General features: G+C 31.6%; 1 protein-coding gene across 2 annotated transcripts in view; it reads right to left on the bottom strand.

Annotated features, from left to right (window-relative positions):
- LOC118200811 (uncharacterized) overlaps positions 1-17,488 on the bottom strand; it is a 36,635-nt gene extending 19,147 nt beyond the window's left edge. The window contains exon 1 of one of the 2 annotated variants that reach the window (XR_015040382.1): positions 17,110-17,488. Coding sequence is in view for 1 of the 2 variants with exons in the window: in XM_085813706.1 (XP_085669832.1) it covers positions 12,974-16,111 (3,138 nt within the window). In the remaining variant the exon portion in view is untranslated. Of the gene's footprint in view, positions 1-12,957; positions 16,215-17,109 lie in introns of those variants that run through there. The other variant, XM_085813706.1, reaches the window with a different exon arrangement.
- Positions 17,489-19,206: the final 1,718 nt, after the last annotated feature.

Below are 19,206 nucleotides of genomic sequence, written 5' to 3'. Positions count from 1 at the left end.
TTATTTTTGTCATACATTTTTAACAAATTATTGCATTTGAATATGAAAATCCTTTATCCACCTTCTTCTCAACGTTATGTTTTTAATCTGGAAACTTTGCCGTTGAAGAAAAGGAAGAAATTTTTCTTTCCTTCAATACGTATCGAAATAATAAAAAACATTTCTCTGGAAGAGTTGACTGAAATATGAAATATACAAAGAAAATCTCATTTACTTAATGATAATAAATGCTGAAACATACTATATTTAACTGTACATTAAAAAAATTAATTCATGTTAAAATTTAACATTTCCATGGTTTTAAAACTACTATAAAATGGCTTAAAGGTTCCTATATTATAAAGGCAAAAGACTAAATGAAGAACTCAATAAATTCGGCTATTAAAAAATGAAGTCCCTAATTTTTCTCTACACTGGGTTGGGAATAAAACAATTCAAAATAACTGAGTGAATTGTTAAAAGGCCAAAAATATAAAGTTCATTAAAAATAGAATAGTTTCCCAAAATAAAAAAAAAAAAAATTATCGGGAAATCATTTTTAAAAATAATCAATTTATTTTAATTAGTTTTTCCGTGCACGTTTACAGTTATTTGTCAACAAAAAAGAAGTGGATTTAAAAACCTAATAGTAAATAGTCCTAATAGTAAATATGATTTTTACTTCAGAAATGCTTTTAAAATAATTCTTCCAAAATTTCTTTAACTTTATGCTACATTGCATCATGATCATGATTATATCATACCCTCCGCTTGGCAAGTATTTCCACTCCCCAAAATATAACTTCTTTAACTTCCCCACGGCCTTGCGCTCATCTAGTTCCGAGGATTTTGTAATTGAGCAAAATAATGTTTAACTTGTATTTGAAACTCGATCAAAGTGTAACTTATTAACAGACTCAACTATTTAAAAGGAATAAATGCAGTTCTTAATAGTTTAGATCTTTATTAATTTTTTATAATATTTCAGGTTTGTATAAATTAAAGCCGCCGAACCGGTAGTGTGGTTAGTAACACTGACTGACGTACAGAAGGGCGATTTTTGTAAATGTATAGTGTCTGTGAGGCATGGGGGCACTCAAAATATGCAGCAAGCCCAAACTACTCTCGAAAGGCTGGTGGTAGGGGAAGAGAGGTGGGAGACCCTCAGACTCGTTTCCCTGGGGTGCTCTCCTTCAAAAATGGGGGGGGGGGAACTGAGAAAAGTTTTATCACCTGTAATAACACTTTCTAATAACATGATGCCTAAGGCTTGTGCTAATGACACACGCAATCTTGTCTCCTTGCCACAATGAATTTCGTGGAGCTTGTCTCAGACTCGAGTTAAATACTGAAGACCAGATGCAATCTAAATATATCTCTTGCCCTAATTATTTTTTTTTTTTTTTTTAATTTAGTGGATAGGTAGCATTACAAAGTTTATGCTACCTGTCCAATATTTCACGCCTGGGCAAAAGTTATTTATTTAGTTTAAAAGTTGTTTATTTTCCATATCCCCTCATCGCTGGCAAATTTTGAGCAGAAAGCTGAAAAACTGTAAAGATAATTTTATGATTAAAAAATTACGCGATAGTAGACGATAGGCAAAAACCAAACTGGCATTGAAATTTGGTTACAGTCATATAAAAGAAACCATAGCTGTCATCTATGCTTCAAGTTCGAAAAAGAAACTGTGGTCGAGGCTGTACTTTATATATATAAAAAAAAAAAAAAAAAAAAAAATTTGCAGCTATGAAATGATATTGATGACAATACTTTAGATTCGTCACAATAATAACAACAACAAATAAATTAAAATATACATAGTGTTATGATTAATTCATCAAGCGCATTTGTAAATGACTGTCCTATCCGCAGCTTTCGTTTATTCCTAATGAAAAATCTTTAGAAAGGCTACAAAAAAGTCAAAAATCTTACCGTATTTCCTTGATTACCCCCCACACCCCACACACACATACACACTTTTTTTAACTAATTTTTATCATTTGAAAATCGAGAGGGATATTCATGAAAATAATTCAGTTTAGAACGCGGCTACACTAAGAACATTACAAATAAAAAATAGTCATGGAGGAACTGCAGATAACTATTACAATATTATTCCTTTAAAAGAAACCTACATTCAAATAAGAATATATGGTAATGTTTAACCTCACAGTATTTAACAAGGCATCTTCATTTATACTTCCCTGTAATTTGAATCTTGACAATTCTTATTGTTGTCTTTGCTACTTCTTAGGCCTCAAATCCTCCTACATAATTATATAAAATGAATATGTAGCTGACTCACTGAACGTTAGTTCTTTTTTGCTTCGATATGATGGGATTTTGCTACTCCTTAGGCCTCAAATCCTCCTACATAATTATATAAAATGAATATGTAGCTGACTCACTGAACGTTAGTTCTTTTTTGCTTCGATATGATGGGATTTTGCTACTCCTTAGGCCTCAAATCCTCCTACATAATTATATAAAATGAATATGTGGCTGACTCAGCGAAATCACAGACTGAATGTTAGTTCTTTTTTGCTTCGATATGATGAGTGTGTTTTTATTATAAGCTGACATACAATTCAACAGTTTAGAAGGAAAACTTTCGACGTGACTTTCGCAGATAGTTTCCAGGGTTCTTTTATTAGTAAAAAGAAAATAATTATAGCGTGGACGAATCCATTTTAAAATTTAGGGAGCTGGTTCTCCGACCACACTGAGAAAGGGAAAAATACCGCGAATACTTCTTCTTTCCTAGTTTTCAAAATCTGGCCCTACAAAATTAAGAGACAAATATGCGAGGAAATAGCGTATATGTTGAAGCCATATCAATATATTTGAGAAGATAGTAAACTAATATAAAATCTTAAGCAAAAGAGCAATTTTTATCTTTAAATGGGGTAAGAAGAAGGGAGGTATGTAAAATAAAACCATTGTCATCGAGTAATTAATACAAATATCACTTTCTCCTTTTTTTTCTTACCCAAATAGGAAAAAGAGATTCAGAAAAAAATTAAATAAATATTTCGTACGTTTGGATAAAAATAATGGCTCGAAAGCATGTTGCTTGTTTCATGTAATTCCATAAATCCTCTCTTAAAATATTAAGAAACAAGATTCATAGCCATCTACCGGATTGAAATAAACATTAAATAAGATTAAAAACATAGACTATTAAAACATTGTATGCGACAAAAGTATTTTCGTTGGGAGTGGGATTATTAGAACCTAATTAGCTTAATTAGGGCATGTATGTTCTACGGGCATGTATGGAGATGTATATTTCTAGGCAGAGAGATGAGGGGAGGAAGAATGAATAACGAAATAAACCGAATTTTCGCTTTTTGTAGTTCTAAATTTCTATAAAGTAATTTCATGCTTGTTTTATTTTGTCATACATTTTTATAAAATTACTGCATATTTAAAACATTTATCCGCCTTCTAACCATTATGCTAATCTAACCGAGTTTTTAATCCCGCAAGGTTGTCGTTGAAGAAGAGGGGAAATATGTAAGGACTCATTCACTTAATCATAATAAATTCTGAAACATATGTACCTTAAAAAAATTGATAAATATTAAAATTTAACAGGCTCATGACTTCAAAACACAGTATAAAATGACTTAAAGGTTCATATACAATAAACGCAAAAGACAAAATGGAGAATGCAATAAATCTTGTTATCAAAATTAAGTCCACACACACACACACTTGTATTCATGCCAGATTGGAATACAAAACAGTTCAAAATTATTGAGTGACTAGCTGAAGAGGAAAACATATACTAGTTCATTGAATTTAACAAATATACTCTATTCGTATAAAGCAAATAAAAAATTCTCTATTCGTATAAAGCAAATATAAAATTATCTATTCATATAAAGCACATATAAAAATAAAATTTTAAATTTAATTAAGAAATTTTAATTTCAAAGAAATAATAAAAATAATTATTAATGCTGCGAACTAGTTTACAATGTCACTTAAATTCTAAGAGCATATGTAAATTAATTGCACTTATCTAAAACCATGAAAAATATACTATTATTCCAAAAAATTTATTATTTCTAAAAATTGCATAAGTGAATAATCGTTGAGCAGGCAGGAGACAGACGGTAAAATCCTAGTATACGGTGCAGCCTTGGCGCGATTTTGAAAATTATCGCCAACACCAAACATGATCCAAAGAACGTCTATATATATACTATACACTATATACATAGTATATACTATACACTATATACTATAGTGTACTATACACTATATACTATAGTGTATATACATTGTATATACACTATATACTATAGTGTATATACATTGTATATACACTATATACATAGTATATACTATGTATAACTATATATATATTCTTTGAATGACCCGTTTACTACTCATCGTATATGTCCCGTTTTTACTGCTCATCATAAAGTCGCCAAAAGTAGCCAAATCCCGTGTGCACCGGATACTAGGATTAAACCAGACAGACTTATCAAAGGGAAGTCGCCCCCATACCTAACTTTTCAATTACTCAATTCGTGTTTCGTCATCCATATAGGCAAGGGTAAAAGTAAAATTCAAAACCAAAAGTAAAATCACATGTTGTGAATTACAAAAAAGAAATTTAAGCAGTAGAATTTTAAGAGAATAGCAAGTAAATGACTAGAGTTAAAATTAATTAAATTAATTAAAGTGAATTAAGAGTAGAAAACCAAATTTTTTAGTAAACCAAAGTAACTTAGAAATTTTTGCCTACAGGAAACTTTCCCTACACGAATTATGCTTGTAAACCTAAAATAAACTATATACAACAATTAAAATACTTTTAAAATGTTTTTTAATATTTTGAAATTTTTAATAAAAAGGCAAGTTTAAATTTAACTGACCTAGCTAGCTACATATTTGAATTTCTGAGCTGTACCAGCATTTGCTAAACAAGTTGAGTTGAGTAGTTTGTACTGCTAACTGTAAAAATAAAGGACCCTAATACAATGTAAAGTTGAGTGGAAAGCTGCTTGCTGCCTGTGAGATAATTTCACAAAATAGCAATGTTTCTTATTATTTTATTTTTAAAAACAAACTAATGATAATTATAATAATTATTGCTAACAATAATTATTAATTATTTTATTTATTACTTTTAACTTCAGTTTTTTTTAATTCTGAGGTTAGTAAAGAAAAATGAGACATTTTGGGTTTCGAGACAAAAAAAATTTTCATTATAATGGAGATTTCGCACTTCATTAAAAATAAGTTTTTTTTTATTTTAAAATGAGCTTTGTACAATTTTTTGACTAAAATAAAAACTTTAAATAAATATTTCTATATGTGCATTGTAAGTGTACATTAAGACAATATAAAATATAAATAAAAGATTTGAAAATTAGTTTAAATTACCTCTTGTTTCCTTCAACTCAACTTTTAATAGGAACAGAATAAAATATTAAAATCTCACCTCAAATTGAAGCTCAATCTCACCTTTATTCTGTAAAACTCTAACTTCAAAGTTATTTCCTATATGAGTACTCTTTTTTTTTTTTTAGTTAAGAATTACAGAAAATTTCAAATTTATGATACAATTTGTATGTATCTCTCTGCTTTTTAAAATCTATTACTTACATTAATGTAACTGTGGTTCATGAAAAATGATGCATAAGTAGAACATATATGTGAAACTTTATAACTCTGTATTCTTTTTTTTTTTTTTTTTTTTTACCCTAAAGAGGATATTTGTGTGAAAATGGGATTTTGGGTCGAATTACTATAAACGCGTCGTTTCACTTTTCATTCGAGTCTATTGCCATTCGGTAAAATATCAGATATTTATTCATCAAATCGTAAACCTTGAATCGTAAAATGAATTTTTTGTTGACAGATTCAACGATTTGAATGCGATCAGTAGTAATACTGTCAGAAATATTTTTATCTCCAACGCGCAAAACTGTCTATCGGAAATTCTAAAGATATTCTGTTTTTAAATATTTCGGGATTTTGCCTTTGAATCGAATTGTATGTGGCATAAGTGCGAAGAACGTCATGTTTCATAAATAAATTTAACACATGAAAAGTTAAAAATAAAAAGACCAAAAAAAAAAAGTTTTGTAAATCCAGCTTAGTAACAAAACTGAACATTGATATGATGAACTGAGAAAAGATTGGGGGGGGGAAAGAAAAAATGTATACCAAATCTTAACGCAGCATCAGAAATTCTAAACATATACTGCTATGTTGCTTTTAGAATTTTTGCAATTTTACTGTTGAATTGTATATGGCGTAAATGCGAAGAAATCGATACTTAATAGTAAAAAAATTACATTAATTATCAATTCGAAATTAGACATTTCGTCCATATAAGAAGTCTAGGTTCGCATTCAAATAGGCAGTGTGCCCAGAAAAGCGGGCGAGCATCAGCTAGTCAGATTATAAAGCAGAAGTAGCAGCGGAAATGTTCGCCTTAAGAGCAGAGTATTTTATTATGCTAATTCAACTAGCCCATATATTTTTTAACAGTTTTTCCACATTCAGGATTTGTAAAATTCTCATGAATTACTTTTATCTCATTCTGTTAGTCTACGGGTCTCCAATGTTGAGGACCTCGATTCAACCTCTGCTCCTTTCACACCTTTATTGTCAGAATTGTATAGCAAAAATAGTAGAGAAATGTTCAGTCTTAAAACCAAGGCAATTTCATTGTGTTGATTTAACTAGCCTAGATGTTTTTAAAGCAATATTTCCATATATCAGAGTTAAAAGATTCACTTTTTATCATGAGTGCTACCATCCAGACATATTATTAATACTTTAAGTACCGATATCTCATAAAAATAGGTTTTTATCTCAGGCATAACAGGAAGGGGTATAGCACTCTCATGACTAAATTTTAATGTAGAAACACTTCCTTTAAGCACTGCTTTCTTGTACTTCACTATGAAATAGACTGAGATGACGCGCGGGTTGATCAGCAGTAGGCCTTCTAAAAAGTAACATAGAACAAAGTGCTCAATAAAAGCAAGAAAAAAAAATCTGAAAGGTTTCAGATTTTAAGTTACGTCCAAAGGGGCGTTTTTTTTTTTTTTTTTAACGTTTTGCGTTAGTGTCACTTTTATTTATTAAATATCATGTTCTTCGCACTTAAACCATAAAATTCAGTTCAACAGCAATATCGCAAAATAATTTTAAAATGAGCCTATCTTTAGAATTTCCGATACACAGTTCCGCGCGCTGAAGATAAAAAGGTTCCCGCCCCCCGTAGATTGTTGCCATTAAAGTTTTACAAAATATGAAATCGGTCATAAAATGAATTCCAAATTTCAAATTTGAGCTTCCACATGCCCATATTCGCAGTAGGATTACGTCATTCAAAATTCGATGGCTCTATGCACCGTTATGTTTTTTTTTTTTTTTTTTTTTTGTTGTTGTTGTTGTTGTTGTTATTGTAGTGCGAGAAATATACCTACATTTATGCAGATTTTTCATTTTTAATTTCTTCAAATATAATGCAGGACTAACATTTGGTGGCAACAGTTTGAAAAGTGAAACGGGCATTTATAGTGATTCAACGCAAAATCGCAAAACGAAAACAATAGTCCTTCAAGAAAAAGCCCCTTTGGACTAATTAACGTAAATAAATTGCAGTTGTGAGCAGTTGCCGCTTTCCTTCTACAACTAAAAAATATTACCATAAAGCTAAGAAAAACCAAGGGATACTAAATATTCCTCAGATACTTTCCTCGCACAGACACAAAAACTGTGGCCCACCAGCGGCCGAGAGGTAAAGTCGCTAAACACTGGTAGTTAGGTCTGACTACCAGTGTTGAGTTGTTTCAATTCCGGCGAACGGACTGAATGTATGGGTCTTTTCGTCGTTTTCCTCTTGTGTAACGTGTATACGAGAGTTCCATTAAAAATTCCTCCACGAAGGCATCCCTCCCCATAGGCAGATAACCCTCGAGTGCTTTGCCATAATCAAATAAACCAAACTCAAATACGTTGTGTTTGTGTTTCGTTTAAAGGACATTAACTTTTAGAGACCAAATGACTTTTTTTATTGCTGTAGATGTATGTAATTTTTATGCTTTAAAATAATCCTAATTATTTTGCAAAAATAATTTTGAAATCTCTATTTTTTGTGTGTTGCACTAAAATAATCTGCCACTTCAGTGCCCTTAAATCCTAATAATCTTCTTCTCAACATTCATTCTCACATTATCCACGTTAGTAAATTAGCATTCGTTCAATTGTTATAAAATTAGCATTCATGTGACAAATTAACTTTTCATTTCAAACGAATTATTCAAATTTCAAACGAAATTTGTAAATTTGAGACCAAAACTGAAATTCTATTTTAAAACAAGGTTGTTCCTGAAATCTGGTTTTTTAATTCAGTAATATTTTTTTAACGTAAATGAAGATGATATCATGTATTTAACAGGACATCTTTCTAGTCCGTTTGCCTACCTAGCTTTACCTTTTTTTTTTTTTTTTTTTTTTTTTTTTTTCTTTTAGATCGCTTTCCCATGTCTCTATAACGTAAATCTGTAATATATCTTCTGTGATATAAGAAAGTCTACCTGATGATTTTTCATAGTCATGTATATTCATCCCCTATCTTTGTCTATAGAAAATTCCCTTCTTTTGTGATATCTTTTTGTAAGATGAATAAATGTTATTCTCCTCTTATCTTGTGAACTCCATATATATATATATATCCTGCCGCACTATTCCTTAACCTTGAAATAATCGGTAATTTTGGCGTTCTTAAATCCTAGTGCCTCTTCTTCTCAACACTCATATACATCCATTTAATAATTATAAATTAGGTTTGCTATTTCAAATAAAGTTGTTTCTCAGTTCATTTTTTTAACTCAGTCATATTTTTTGAAGGCAAATGAAGCTGATTTCATCTATTTTACAGTAGCAGCGAATGTACGCTATTATCTTTTGTATTACGTGAGTTCAAATTTCGTAGTTATATTAATAATATAATTTGTTTCAAAAATATACCATAAATATTACTAGAGATTTAGAGCGATCTGGGAAAATTAACGGACCCACTGCGTAATTTACAAATATTAATTTTTTTAAAAAAAAGTCTGAAAGCTTTCAGATTTTATAATACGCCCAGACAGGCATTTCCGCCCCCACCCCCTCCTCTATTTACAGACACGTACATATTTCGAGAGTATTTAGGCTAACGCCACACTGGACTAAAAATATTTAAAAACAGCATATCTTACAATTTCCGATAGAAAGTCTCACGCCCTGAAGATAAAAGTGTTTTATTCCTTACCACTTCTCGCTTTGAAACTGTTCAGCTTTTTAATCAAAAATTAGTTAAAGTTTTACAAAACATGAAAGAATAAAACAAATTCCAAATTCGGATTTCCCGGTGCCTGAGTTCGGCTGGAGCACTATACTATTCAAAAGTTGATGATTCTAAGTGCCATTGTTATTTCACAATGCGGGAAAAGTAAATACATTCATGTAGATTCTTCATTATTTAATTTCTTTAAATATAATACAGGACGATAATGTTTGGTGGCAACAATCTGAAAAGTAAGACGAACATTCATAGTAAAACAACGCAAAATGCCATTTCGAAGCTAACAGTCTTTTTGGACTACCGCTCCTTTGGGCTATTTAAAACAATCAGGTGTATCATATGCATATACTAATTTATTTTATCATTTATTATCATAAAATAAACACAAGTATGATTTCAAATGGTAAAATTTGCCAATGTAGTGGCCTACAGGCCTTGTACACTGGCAGTGAGTGAAATGCCTGAAAAATGCTAAATTCCTCAAAATATTCCGCACACACCTTCTGGTTTCAATACTGATATTAGAATTAAAATGTCGTAATGTACTTAAAATATGACGTATGGCGCACTTCATCTCCACTTAAATCAGCACAACGGCCAACTGCAGTACAGTATGATCTTCAGAAGTTCTCACCTACAAAAGTTCTCATCATGTTAAGTGTACTGATGCAAACTTTTAGCAATACAGCGAACCTTGAATGATGTTTGCATACGACGTGCGAACCTTGTGTTTTTTAAGATTTTCTGTATTGTTCCTAACAAGCAGACAAATATCATGCCATACACTACAGTGAAAGTACAGACAAATGTCATGTCATATAGCGCAATGCAGTGTCAGCCATACAGTAGAATTTCCAGACATTTCCTTTATTACGAGGGTAATCATGTTCCAAATGCTAGCCATCGTTTTTATATAAGATACTCAAAGAGGAACAATTTCCAGAAATATCCATGTATCGATCCCACGTACTTTGTAAACAAGTTGTGAAAAAGTACTAAGCCACAAAAAATTTGTAGTCACTTCAGCAAATGTTACCGAATCGGTATCTGCAACTGTGAAATTTTGGAAATCGTTGATTTTTCCCTGTGTCTACCAATGCGCTGTTACGATTTGGAAACATGTACAATTGCTTACAGTTAAAACGTAACGAATCAGTTAGAAATAAAACTGAATATATTTCTTTCGTCAAAAAAACACGTATAAAAAAGTCAAGCAAATATATATGTATAATTTAAAATAGGTAAAAAATAATAGTGTTTCCAATAATTAATAGTTACTCAAATGTGTAACGCCATGAATTTTTTCTCAGAAAATGTGGTGCTGCCATCTAGGGAGCAATAGTGAAAATATATTTTATGTGAGCCTATCACAAAAATAAATCACTTTGCATTTCTAAGGTAGTTTGCTTCTTCAGTTATAATTTTAATATAAATCAGTTTCTCTTTCTATAAGATTGTTTCAGAGTAATTTTCAGATTAAAATGATTAGAGAAAGTATGTTCACACATGAATACAAAAATCTTTAATATTCTCATACATTCTCCCAGTTGATCTGTAACGGCAAAACATTTTCCACTTATCTTATTTTCACATATTTTTTGCTTCCATCAATAATAAATTTTTTAAAAAAATCATTTTAATAAAAATTTCTTGCTACCATTTGTAAAACAGGGTATTATTAAATTTGAGTAAATTTGAATTTTGAAAACACATCACATCGAAACTTCTATAAGACGAACACTCACGTTTCCTGACCTTTTTCCTCTTCTGAAGCGATAGTTGCCTTTAGGGGGAGATATTTAGTACAGTGTTTATGATCATTTTCAGAGAGGAATGGTCGCCTACAAGAGGTAGTCTCCATGAGATTTCGCAGTCATTAATTAGCTGGAATGATATATATTGAAATATAAGTAATTAGCATTTAGAGCAATCTATATCTTTCTCAGTAATTACATTATTTTTTTCATATGAGTCATATTTTAATGAATCTTAGTATCATTGTGTAAACAAACTAAATGGCAGACTTAATAAGCTTTATAAAAGAAAACTAAGATAACCCGTAGGCATTTTGTAGAGTAAAATTTTCATTGAATTTATTTTTAAGAACTTGATTGCATTGTTTTCTTTGCCCTTTATATTTTGATGGGATAAGCATCTTTATCTGAAATGAGCTCCAAATGCAAATATGAATCATGGCCTGTGTCACAGACTACTTGAAATTTCATTAAGAAATTAACTAAAAAACTTAAAAGATTTATAATTTTTTTTAATTTTCAGTTTATATTATTAACAGTTTTTGATTATCTAATCAAAGAAAAATTTCATACTTGCACATAATAAATTAAATCAAATATTTTTTAACATATAACTTCAAAACTTTATTTTCAAAACAGAATATAGAAAAAATATTATATTGCAGAGATATGCTTTAAAAATAAAAATGACGACAAATTTTATTATAATTTAATTTACTTTAAATTCTAATAAAATAAACATTTAAAACAGCAGACCACATATGAATATTATTAATTTATCACGGCTTTGCTTTAAATTTCTGATTAGTTTCGTAAAATTCCTAATGCTATTATCATATATATATCGAGTAAGTTAAAATTAAAATAAGCAGGGCAAAGAAAAACAAGTAAGAAAGATAAACAAGCAATATAATATTAATTGAACAAATTAATGGTATTGCAAATTATAAATAAGCAAATTATAAGAGTCTGAAGATAACACTATAGCTTTTTCCAATTTTTGCAGTCATATATACCACTACATTTTAATTTTTATGATGTAGCAAATATTATTTTGACTCCATTATTAATTTTTAATTTTAATTTTTTTTTAATTTCAGTTAACTCCATTTATAATTTGCAATACCATTAATTTACTCAATTAATATTATATTGTTTATTTTTCTTATTTGTTTTTCTTTTGCCTGTTTAGTTTTAATTTTAACTTGATCGATACTTACAAATCACATCTTAGTAGCATTATGCGCAGGAAATATTTTCAAGTCTGTACGTATCCAAATGATCAGAAGGTTGTTGATGCTTGTTCCTTGATCTATTGCACCAAGATATTTTACTGTACATTTATTTACAATTTATTTACAAGTCGTATGCCACCTGGCATGTTTACAAGCGTTATGCCTCCTGGCATGTACATGATAGACATATTCTGCCACCTGGCATGTGAATTGATACATCATATTAGTTTTCTGCCACCTGACAGATACGATGCAATTACCTCAATTAGCGGTAATACGCCCGACATTTTGGCGTGTCCGCTTCCCTTACGTTCTGTAACGCAACTAACTTTTTGTGCGGTGCGCCCTCTGGGCACAAATCACCGCAATCACCGAGGAGGCCAAAACATCCTCCCCCCCCCCCGATGAATTACATTCATCTTAATACAATCTTCAATATATGCAAACAAGTAAATGAAAAATATAGAAACTGAAAACATACAAAAACCTTCAAAAAGTATAAAATTACATATTACACTTACCAATCTTCTAGCAAAACATCTTATATCTTATTATATTGAAACGTTAACTATGAGGGTTAAACTAGAACAAACAAATAAAATTATTAGTACAATAAGAAATGAAAATAATAATAAAAGCAGCTGGCGGGTTGAATATTCACCTTATGTTTTCATTTGCTAACCACTTTGAAATTCTGAAGCCTTCCGTAACTCATAGGCGGTAAGAATACCAGATTGCTTTTCACGAGCGGATTTACAGTTGTTCACGAAGCGCAGAACATAAGCCATTATTCCCAGTACTTTGGTTAAATTTCCGTGCAGTTCAAGATTTAGTAACGGTTCTGTAGACTCCACAAGTGTTTTCAAAGTAACACATTTTCGTTCTTCACTAACGTTTTGCAAGTCAGCTTCGGTATTCATTTCGTTTATGTGATGTCGAATATCTACTTCTGAAAGCCAGGGTGGCCCAGAAAACCAATCACTATCATTAATTAGAGCTTCAGCATCCATCCCCCTCGTAAGTTTATCAGCAGGGTTTGTCTTCCCACTGCAAAAGTACCAGTTGTTTAAAATTGTTTTCTCCTTGATTTCTACCACACGATTTCTAACAAATTGTTTCCACTCGTTGGCAGATCCCTTGATCCAGTGAATGCAAATTTGGGAATCAGTCCAGTAAAATATATTTCCCTTATCCAACTGCGGAAATATCGATTGCAAATACGAACCTAATCTTGCAGAAATTAATGTTCCCAAAAGTTCAAGCCTAGGGAGTGTTACCCTTTTTAATGGAGCCAAACGGGATTTCGACACTATGAAACTTGTTTTACATTTATTTTTCTTCTTAAATCTAAAATATGCTACGGCAACATAACACTTGGGACTGGCATCAGAAAATATGTGAACTTCTATAAACTTCCAACACATATCACTGAAGTACTGTCTGGGAATTTCGAAAAACTTTATTTTTTCAACTTCTTTTAACCATTCCTGAAATATGAATTCTGTATCAAGGGGAACACTTTCGTCCCATTGAATACCCTTTTCCCACATAGTTTGCATTAAGAGTTTAATTCGAACAGTAAATGGATTCATAATTCCTAAGGGATAAAAGAGCATACCACATGCTGCTAAAATGATGCGTTTAGTTACTTTGAGATTTTGTAACTTCTCAAACTGAGATACATCTATTTTCAAATTATCATTGACATTGTCCCAGATAAGACCTAAAACTTTCAACGGTACCAAAGAGTCTTCAGATGTTTCACGAGAGTCAATTCCATTAAGTTTCCATAGTTCATTCAGCTCAGGTGAGTTTGAAACCCATCTACGTAAATTCATACTGGCCTCGCTAAGAATGAAAATCATGTCCTTGCTTAAATGTAAGGCCTTTGCTACATTAACTGTCCCAGAAATTAAATCATCTACGTAAAGCTCTTTTAACATACTGCATGCCTCTTCGTAGGCATCTTCATACTTTTTTAAAAGCAGTCTTACTGTAACTGTTAATAAATAAGGTGAGCACTTGACCCCGAAAGGAACTCGATTGTGTTGGAGAACTTGTAAGTTGGGATTACTGTGATCGAGATTTGACCCTTTTTCATTTATCCACAAAAACTTTAAAAAATCCCTATCTTCTTTAGCTAAGCCTACCTCTAAAAATGCACGCTGAATGTCGGCACAAAACGCAATTGAATGTACCCTGAATTTAATGATAATCTTTAGCAAATCAGGATTTAAATTAGGTCCGCTTTCCAAACAATCATTAAGTGATAAATTTCCCTTACTTTTAGAAGAAGCGTCAAAAACTATTCGAACCTTTGTAGAATCCTTCTGCTCGCGCACTACCGCGTGATGAGGCATGTAATACCCCGTTTTCAAACTACTATTTAAATACATATCTAACCGTTCCACTATACCATCTCTCAAGTGTTCATTAATTATCTCATTATATTTTAAATATAGCTCGCTATTTTTCTGAAACTTATTATTTAAAAATTGTAAACGCTGTTTCGCAATTTCATAATTGTTATTTAAACCTTCAACACCCTCTTTCCACAATAATCGAATTTCATACCTTTTATTCTTGTAAGTTGTATTTCGTTCAAATGACTCTAAAATTTCTTTATCTGATAGAGATATTTCTTTATCCGAACTTATCCCAATTGCTTCTAATTCATATAATTTTTTAACTCTTTCATAATCTAAGTCCTCATTTACAACAGTTTTATGATTAACTCTTGCGTCCTTACACTTTGATCCTTCGTCCTTGCCTTGAATCACAAAACCGAAAGTGCTTTCTGTTGCGACTAATTTTTTACAAATCTTCACGTTTCGTTCTCCTAAAATTTCCCAAATATAATCCGAACCCATTAATACTTGAATTTCGTCACTCGTACCAGCATCTGCTAATTCTATTCCCTTCTCAAACGCCATCTTTCGTATCCACCGAGAAGGAACTTTTACTTGCCCTAGTGTTATAGAATCAATGACTATTGCGTTAATTTTTATCTTTTTATTGGGATGGTTTACATTTTGCAGTACGATTTCTACGATGTCATACAAGCGCTCTTTTGCATCTTTGCATCCAAATGTGAAAATAATAAGCGCTTCTTTATTAATAATTTTCAACCCCAGTGAATCAACCACTTCTCGTAAGATGAATGACTTTGTTGACCCTGAATCTAGCATACAACGTAATACCTTTTCGTTCCCCCTTTTACACCTAACTGTTGCCGAAAACGTCTGTAAAAGAACGGAAGTCGGTGGTTTAATTTTGTTATTATTTTCATTACATAAGAGCGAAAGAGAAGGTTCAAGGATTGGCGTTTGTTTTGTCTGATTGGAAGTATCAGTCTCTAAATCTTTCGATGCGGCGTCACATATTAACGAATTATGTAAACCTTGGACATTGCACAGTCTGCATTTTTCATCTTTATGAGCACAGAAACGCCTTGGATGTCCTTTCAAAAAGCAAATAAAACATAAACCTCGATCCATTAATGCCTTTCGGCGAGCCTTTAAATCAAGTGCGCAATCATGATTTATATGACAAGCAGATAAACAAAATATGCAGACATTTTGATTCTCTTTCTTAGGCGGGGTAGAGAACTTTCGATTTGGATTAAAATGTGATTTTTGAAAGTGTTTAGAGGAAGTTTCGCTTTGACTAGTTAATACGGAAGCACCTTGCTTATTCGTACCGTAATCATTTCTTTTAGAATGCATGTAAGATTTATTTTGATAACATTGATAGGAACTTTTGTTTCGTATTGATGTTTCATTTACATCAAAATTCTTAGAACGCGCTAACATCATTGATGTTTCCCTACATTCCACTTCAGTTTTCAAGAACGTTAGTAGTTCATTAACATCGAAATTTTTTTTATCACTTCTTTTCCTAGTGAATTCTAGAGTTAAATTCTCGGGTATTAACTTTAACAAAATAGGGGATAATAAATGTCCATAAGAACCACTAGTAACATTTAAAGAATTTAAATTCCTTATTTGTATTTCTATATCGTCATAAAGCTTCCTCAAAGAAGCCGTATTTCCGGAATATTTTACAGGTTCTAAACTCAACAATTTATTCATATGCGCATTAATTAGCAGGTCATCTCTGCCGAAACGGTTTTTTAGTATATCAACAGCCACCGTATAGTTTTCACTAGTAAATGTTAATCCACTAATAGCATTTAAAGCTAAACCTCCCAAAAGCGATTTTAAATAACAAAACTTGTCAACCGAACTGAGACTTTCGTTTTGGTGAATGGAATTACTAAACTGATTCCAGAATTCAAGCCAAGAACAAGGATCACCGTAATATTTTGTAATCGTTAATTTTGGCAATTTTAAAGTATTAACTTCACAAGTTTTCAACTTCGTGGATATAGTTTCCTCACTAGAATTTCTAGATTCAACTTTACACGCGTTTTTTCTTAATTTTTCCTGAATTTTACATTTAAAACTTATAATTCTTTCCTGATATTCCTGCGCGGAAATTACTTCTGTTTCTAACTCCTGTTCCGTAATTATAAGTTTTTCAATCTCAGAATCGTATTGTTTCAACAACTGCGATTTTTCAAGTAACATTTCGAGTAATTCTTTTAATTTCTCATCCGCGGTTTCACCCTCTTCTAACAATGCAGAATCTATTTTACTCATCAACTTGGTAGTTAAATTACGCGTCACCGTACGCAACTTCTTTGCCTTATTCATAGCCTCCATTTTACCATTAGATTCTATCAACTATAATAATCACCAAGATTTTTATTCAACAATTCTATTCAAAACTGGAAAAATGAAAAAGGGCCTACCTCGAATTTCTTCGCGTTAAATCCTGGCTTTTCAGTCATGAACTCACTAATTTTCTTCGTCCATTCTTCATCTCCACAAATCAAGTCTGGTGTCACCAGAAAAATGTACGTATCCAAATGATCAGAAGGTTGTTGATGCTTGTTCCTTGATCTATTGCACCAAGATATTTTACTGTACATTTATTTACAATTTATTTACAAGTCGTATGCCACCTGGCATGTTTACAAGCGTTATGCCTCCTGGCATGTACATAATAGACATATTCTGCCACCTGGCATGTGAATTGATACATCATATTAGTTTTCTGCCACCTGACAGATACGATGCAATTACCTCAATTAGCGGTAATACGCCCGACATTTTGGCGTGTCCGCTTCCCTCACGTTCTGTAACGCAACTAACCTTTTGTGCGGTGCGCCCTCTGGGCACAAATCACCGCAATCACCGAGGAGGCCAAAACAAAGTCCTTATTGCATTTATTTAATTGCATACATTAAAACACCTTATTGCCTATACTATTAAAACAAAGCGCTCTGAGATTATAAATACTCCGGCCACAATATATGCACTCTCTTTTGCTGCTTGCTTATGCCTGAACAAGCCACGCCTTTCGCTTGGCTGTATATCTCTATGGTCTATAACAGCGGTCGCCAACCTTTAGAACTTCATGGACCTCTTAATGCATAATTTAATATTTGACGGACCACTAATATGAATTAAGAAAATAAAATTAAATACCTTTATGTAATAATAATTAGAAAACGTTTATTTTATGAATGTGAAATGCACATCAAAATTAACACAGTTATAGAGTAATTTATTTAAAAAATGAAAAATTTAGGTTTATTTTAAGTATTACACATTCTTAGGTTTATTTAAAATAAAAATATAAAAAAATTAGGTTTATTTAAATATTACGCATATTTGTTCCTGTTTGTTTGAAATCAATTTGTGGATTTTTGGTTCCAATGACATCACTGCAAGACGGAGAGCATGTCCTATTTCAAGCCGAGAACGAGTTTTAATTGCTCTTACAGATGAAAATAATAACTTTTTGCACAAATATGTTGTTGAAAATTGAATTAAAATTTTCATTGCTTTTCCACTTAGTGATGAGTATTCATTTTTTATAAAGAGACAAAAACGACTCTTGATAAAGATGACTAGAATTTAATTTTTAAACTGTCTCGCCTTTTTCATGCACGCTTAATTCGCTATCTTCAGTGTTTCTTGAAAATGTGTCTATTACCCACATAGTTCCATACCCAGGATCTTCTTGCTTTAGGTAATAAAGATAAAAACATTCTGTCAGTAACTGTAAGTGCTGTTGAATAAAGGATACCACTTGCGGGTTGGGATCCTTCTCTCCCATAACCTCTTTAAAATTTATAAACATTTGGAGGTTTCCTTCTGCCAACAGCGTTTGCCACAGTGATATTTTTTGAAAAGCGTCTATTTTACCTCGTACTGTAAACACGTCCTTAAGTTCTTCTTGCAAGGATATGTTTAGTTAGTTTAAGAGAGGAAGAACATGTGCCAGGTATGCAAGCTTGGCTACCCACTTATCGTCGGACAAAAGCTTTTCAAATTCCGAATTATGTCGCTGCTGAAAAATAATTTGATTTCTTCACACAGGACGAACAGTTGAGTCAGTATTTTGCCTATCGAAAGTCATCTCACCTCAGTGTGAAAATATACTGGGAACCCATTTCTTCACAAAGTGTTTCAAATATTCGAGAATTAAGCGCTTGTGTCGAATTTCATTTATGAAAGTAATAACATCTAATAATACTTGGTGTAGCTCTGCGGACATTTTATCGTTGCAAAACTATATCATATAGTAAAGGAAAAAATTATAAAATAAGCACAGTAGAACTCTAATTATCCGAATCAGTTAGGACCGGACCCCATTCGAATAACCAAAAATTTGGATAATTGGATTTTTTCCGAAGAGTGGGTCTACGTACATTTTAATTAATTACTATATGTTGAATATGAAGAAAAAAACTATTTTTAAAGAAAGAGAGATTTTAATTAATTAAAATGAAAAGGTAACACTTTTACGTGCATGTTATATAGAATACTGTACAGTACTT

Source organism: Stegodyphus dumicola, chromosome 3, assembly GCF_044657685.1.
Source record: "Stegodyphus dumicola isolate Sdum_Otavi_A_Nest chromosome 3, ASM4465768v1".
NCBI classification, from domain to species: Eukaryota; Metazoa; Arthropoda; class Arachnida; order Araneae; family Eresidae; genus Stegodyphus; species Stegodyphus dumicola.
This window is presented reverse-complemented; position numbering and strand designations above follow the sequence as displayed.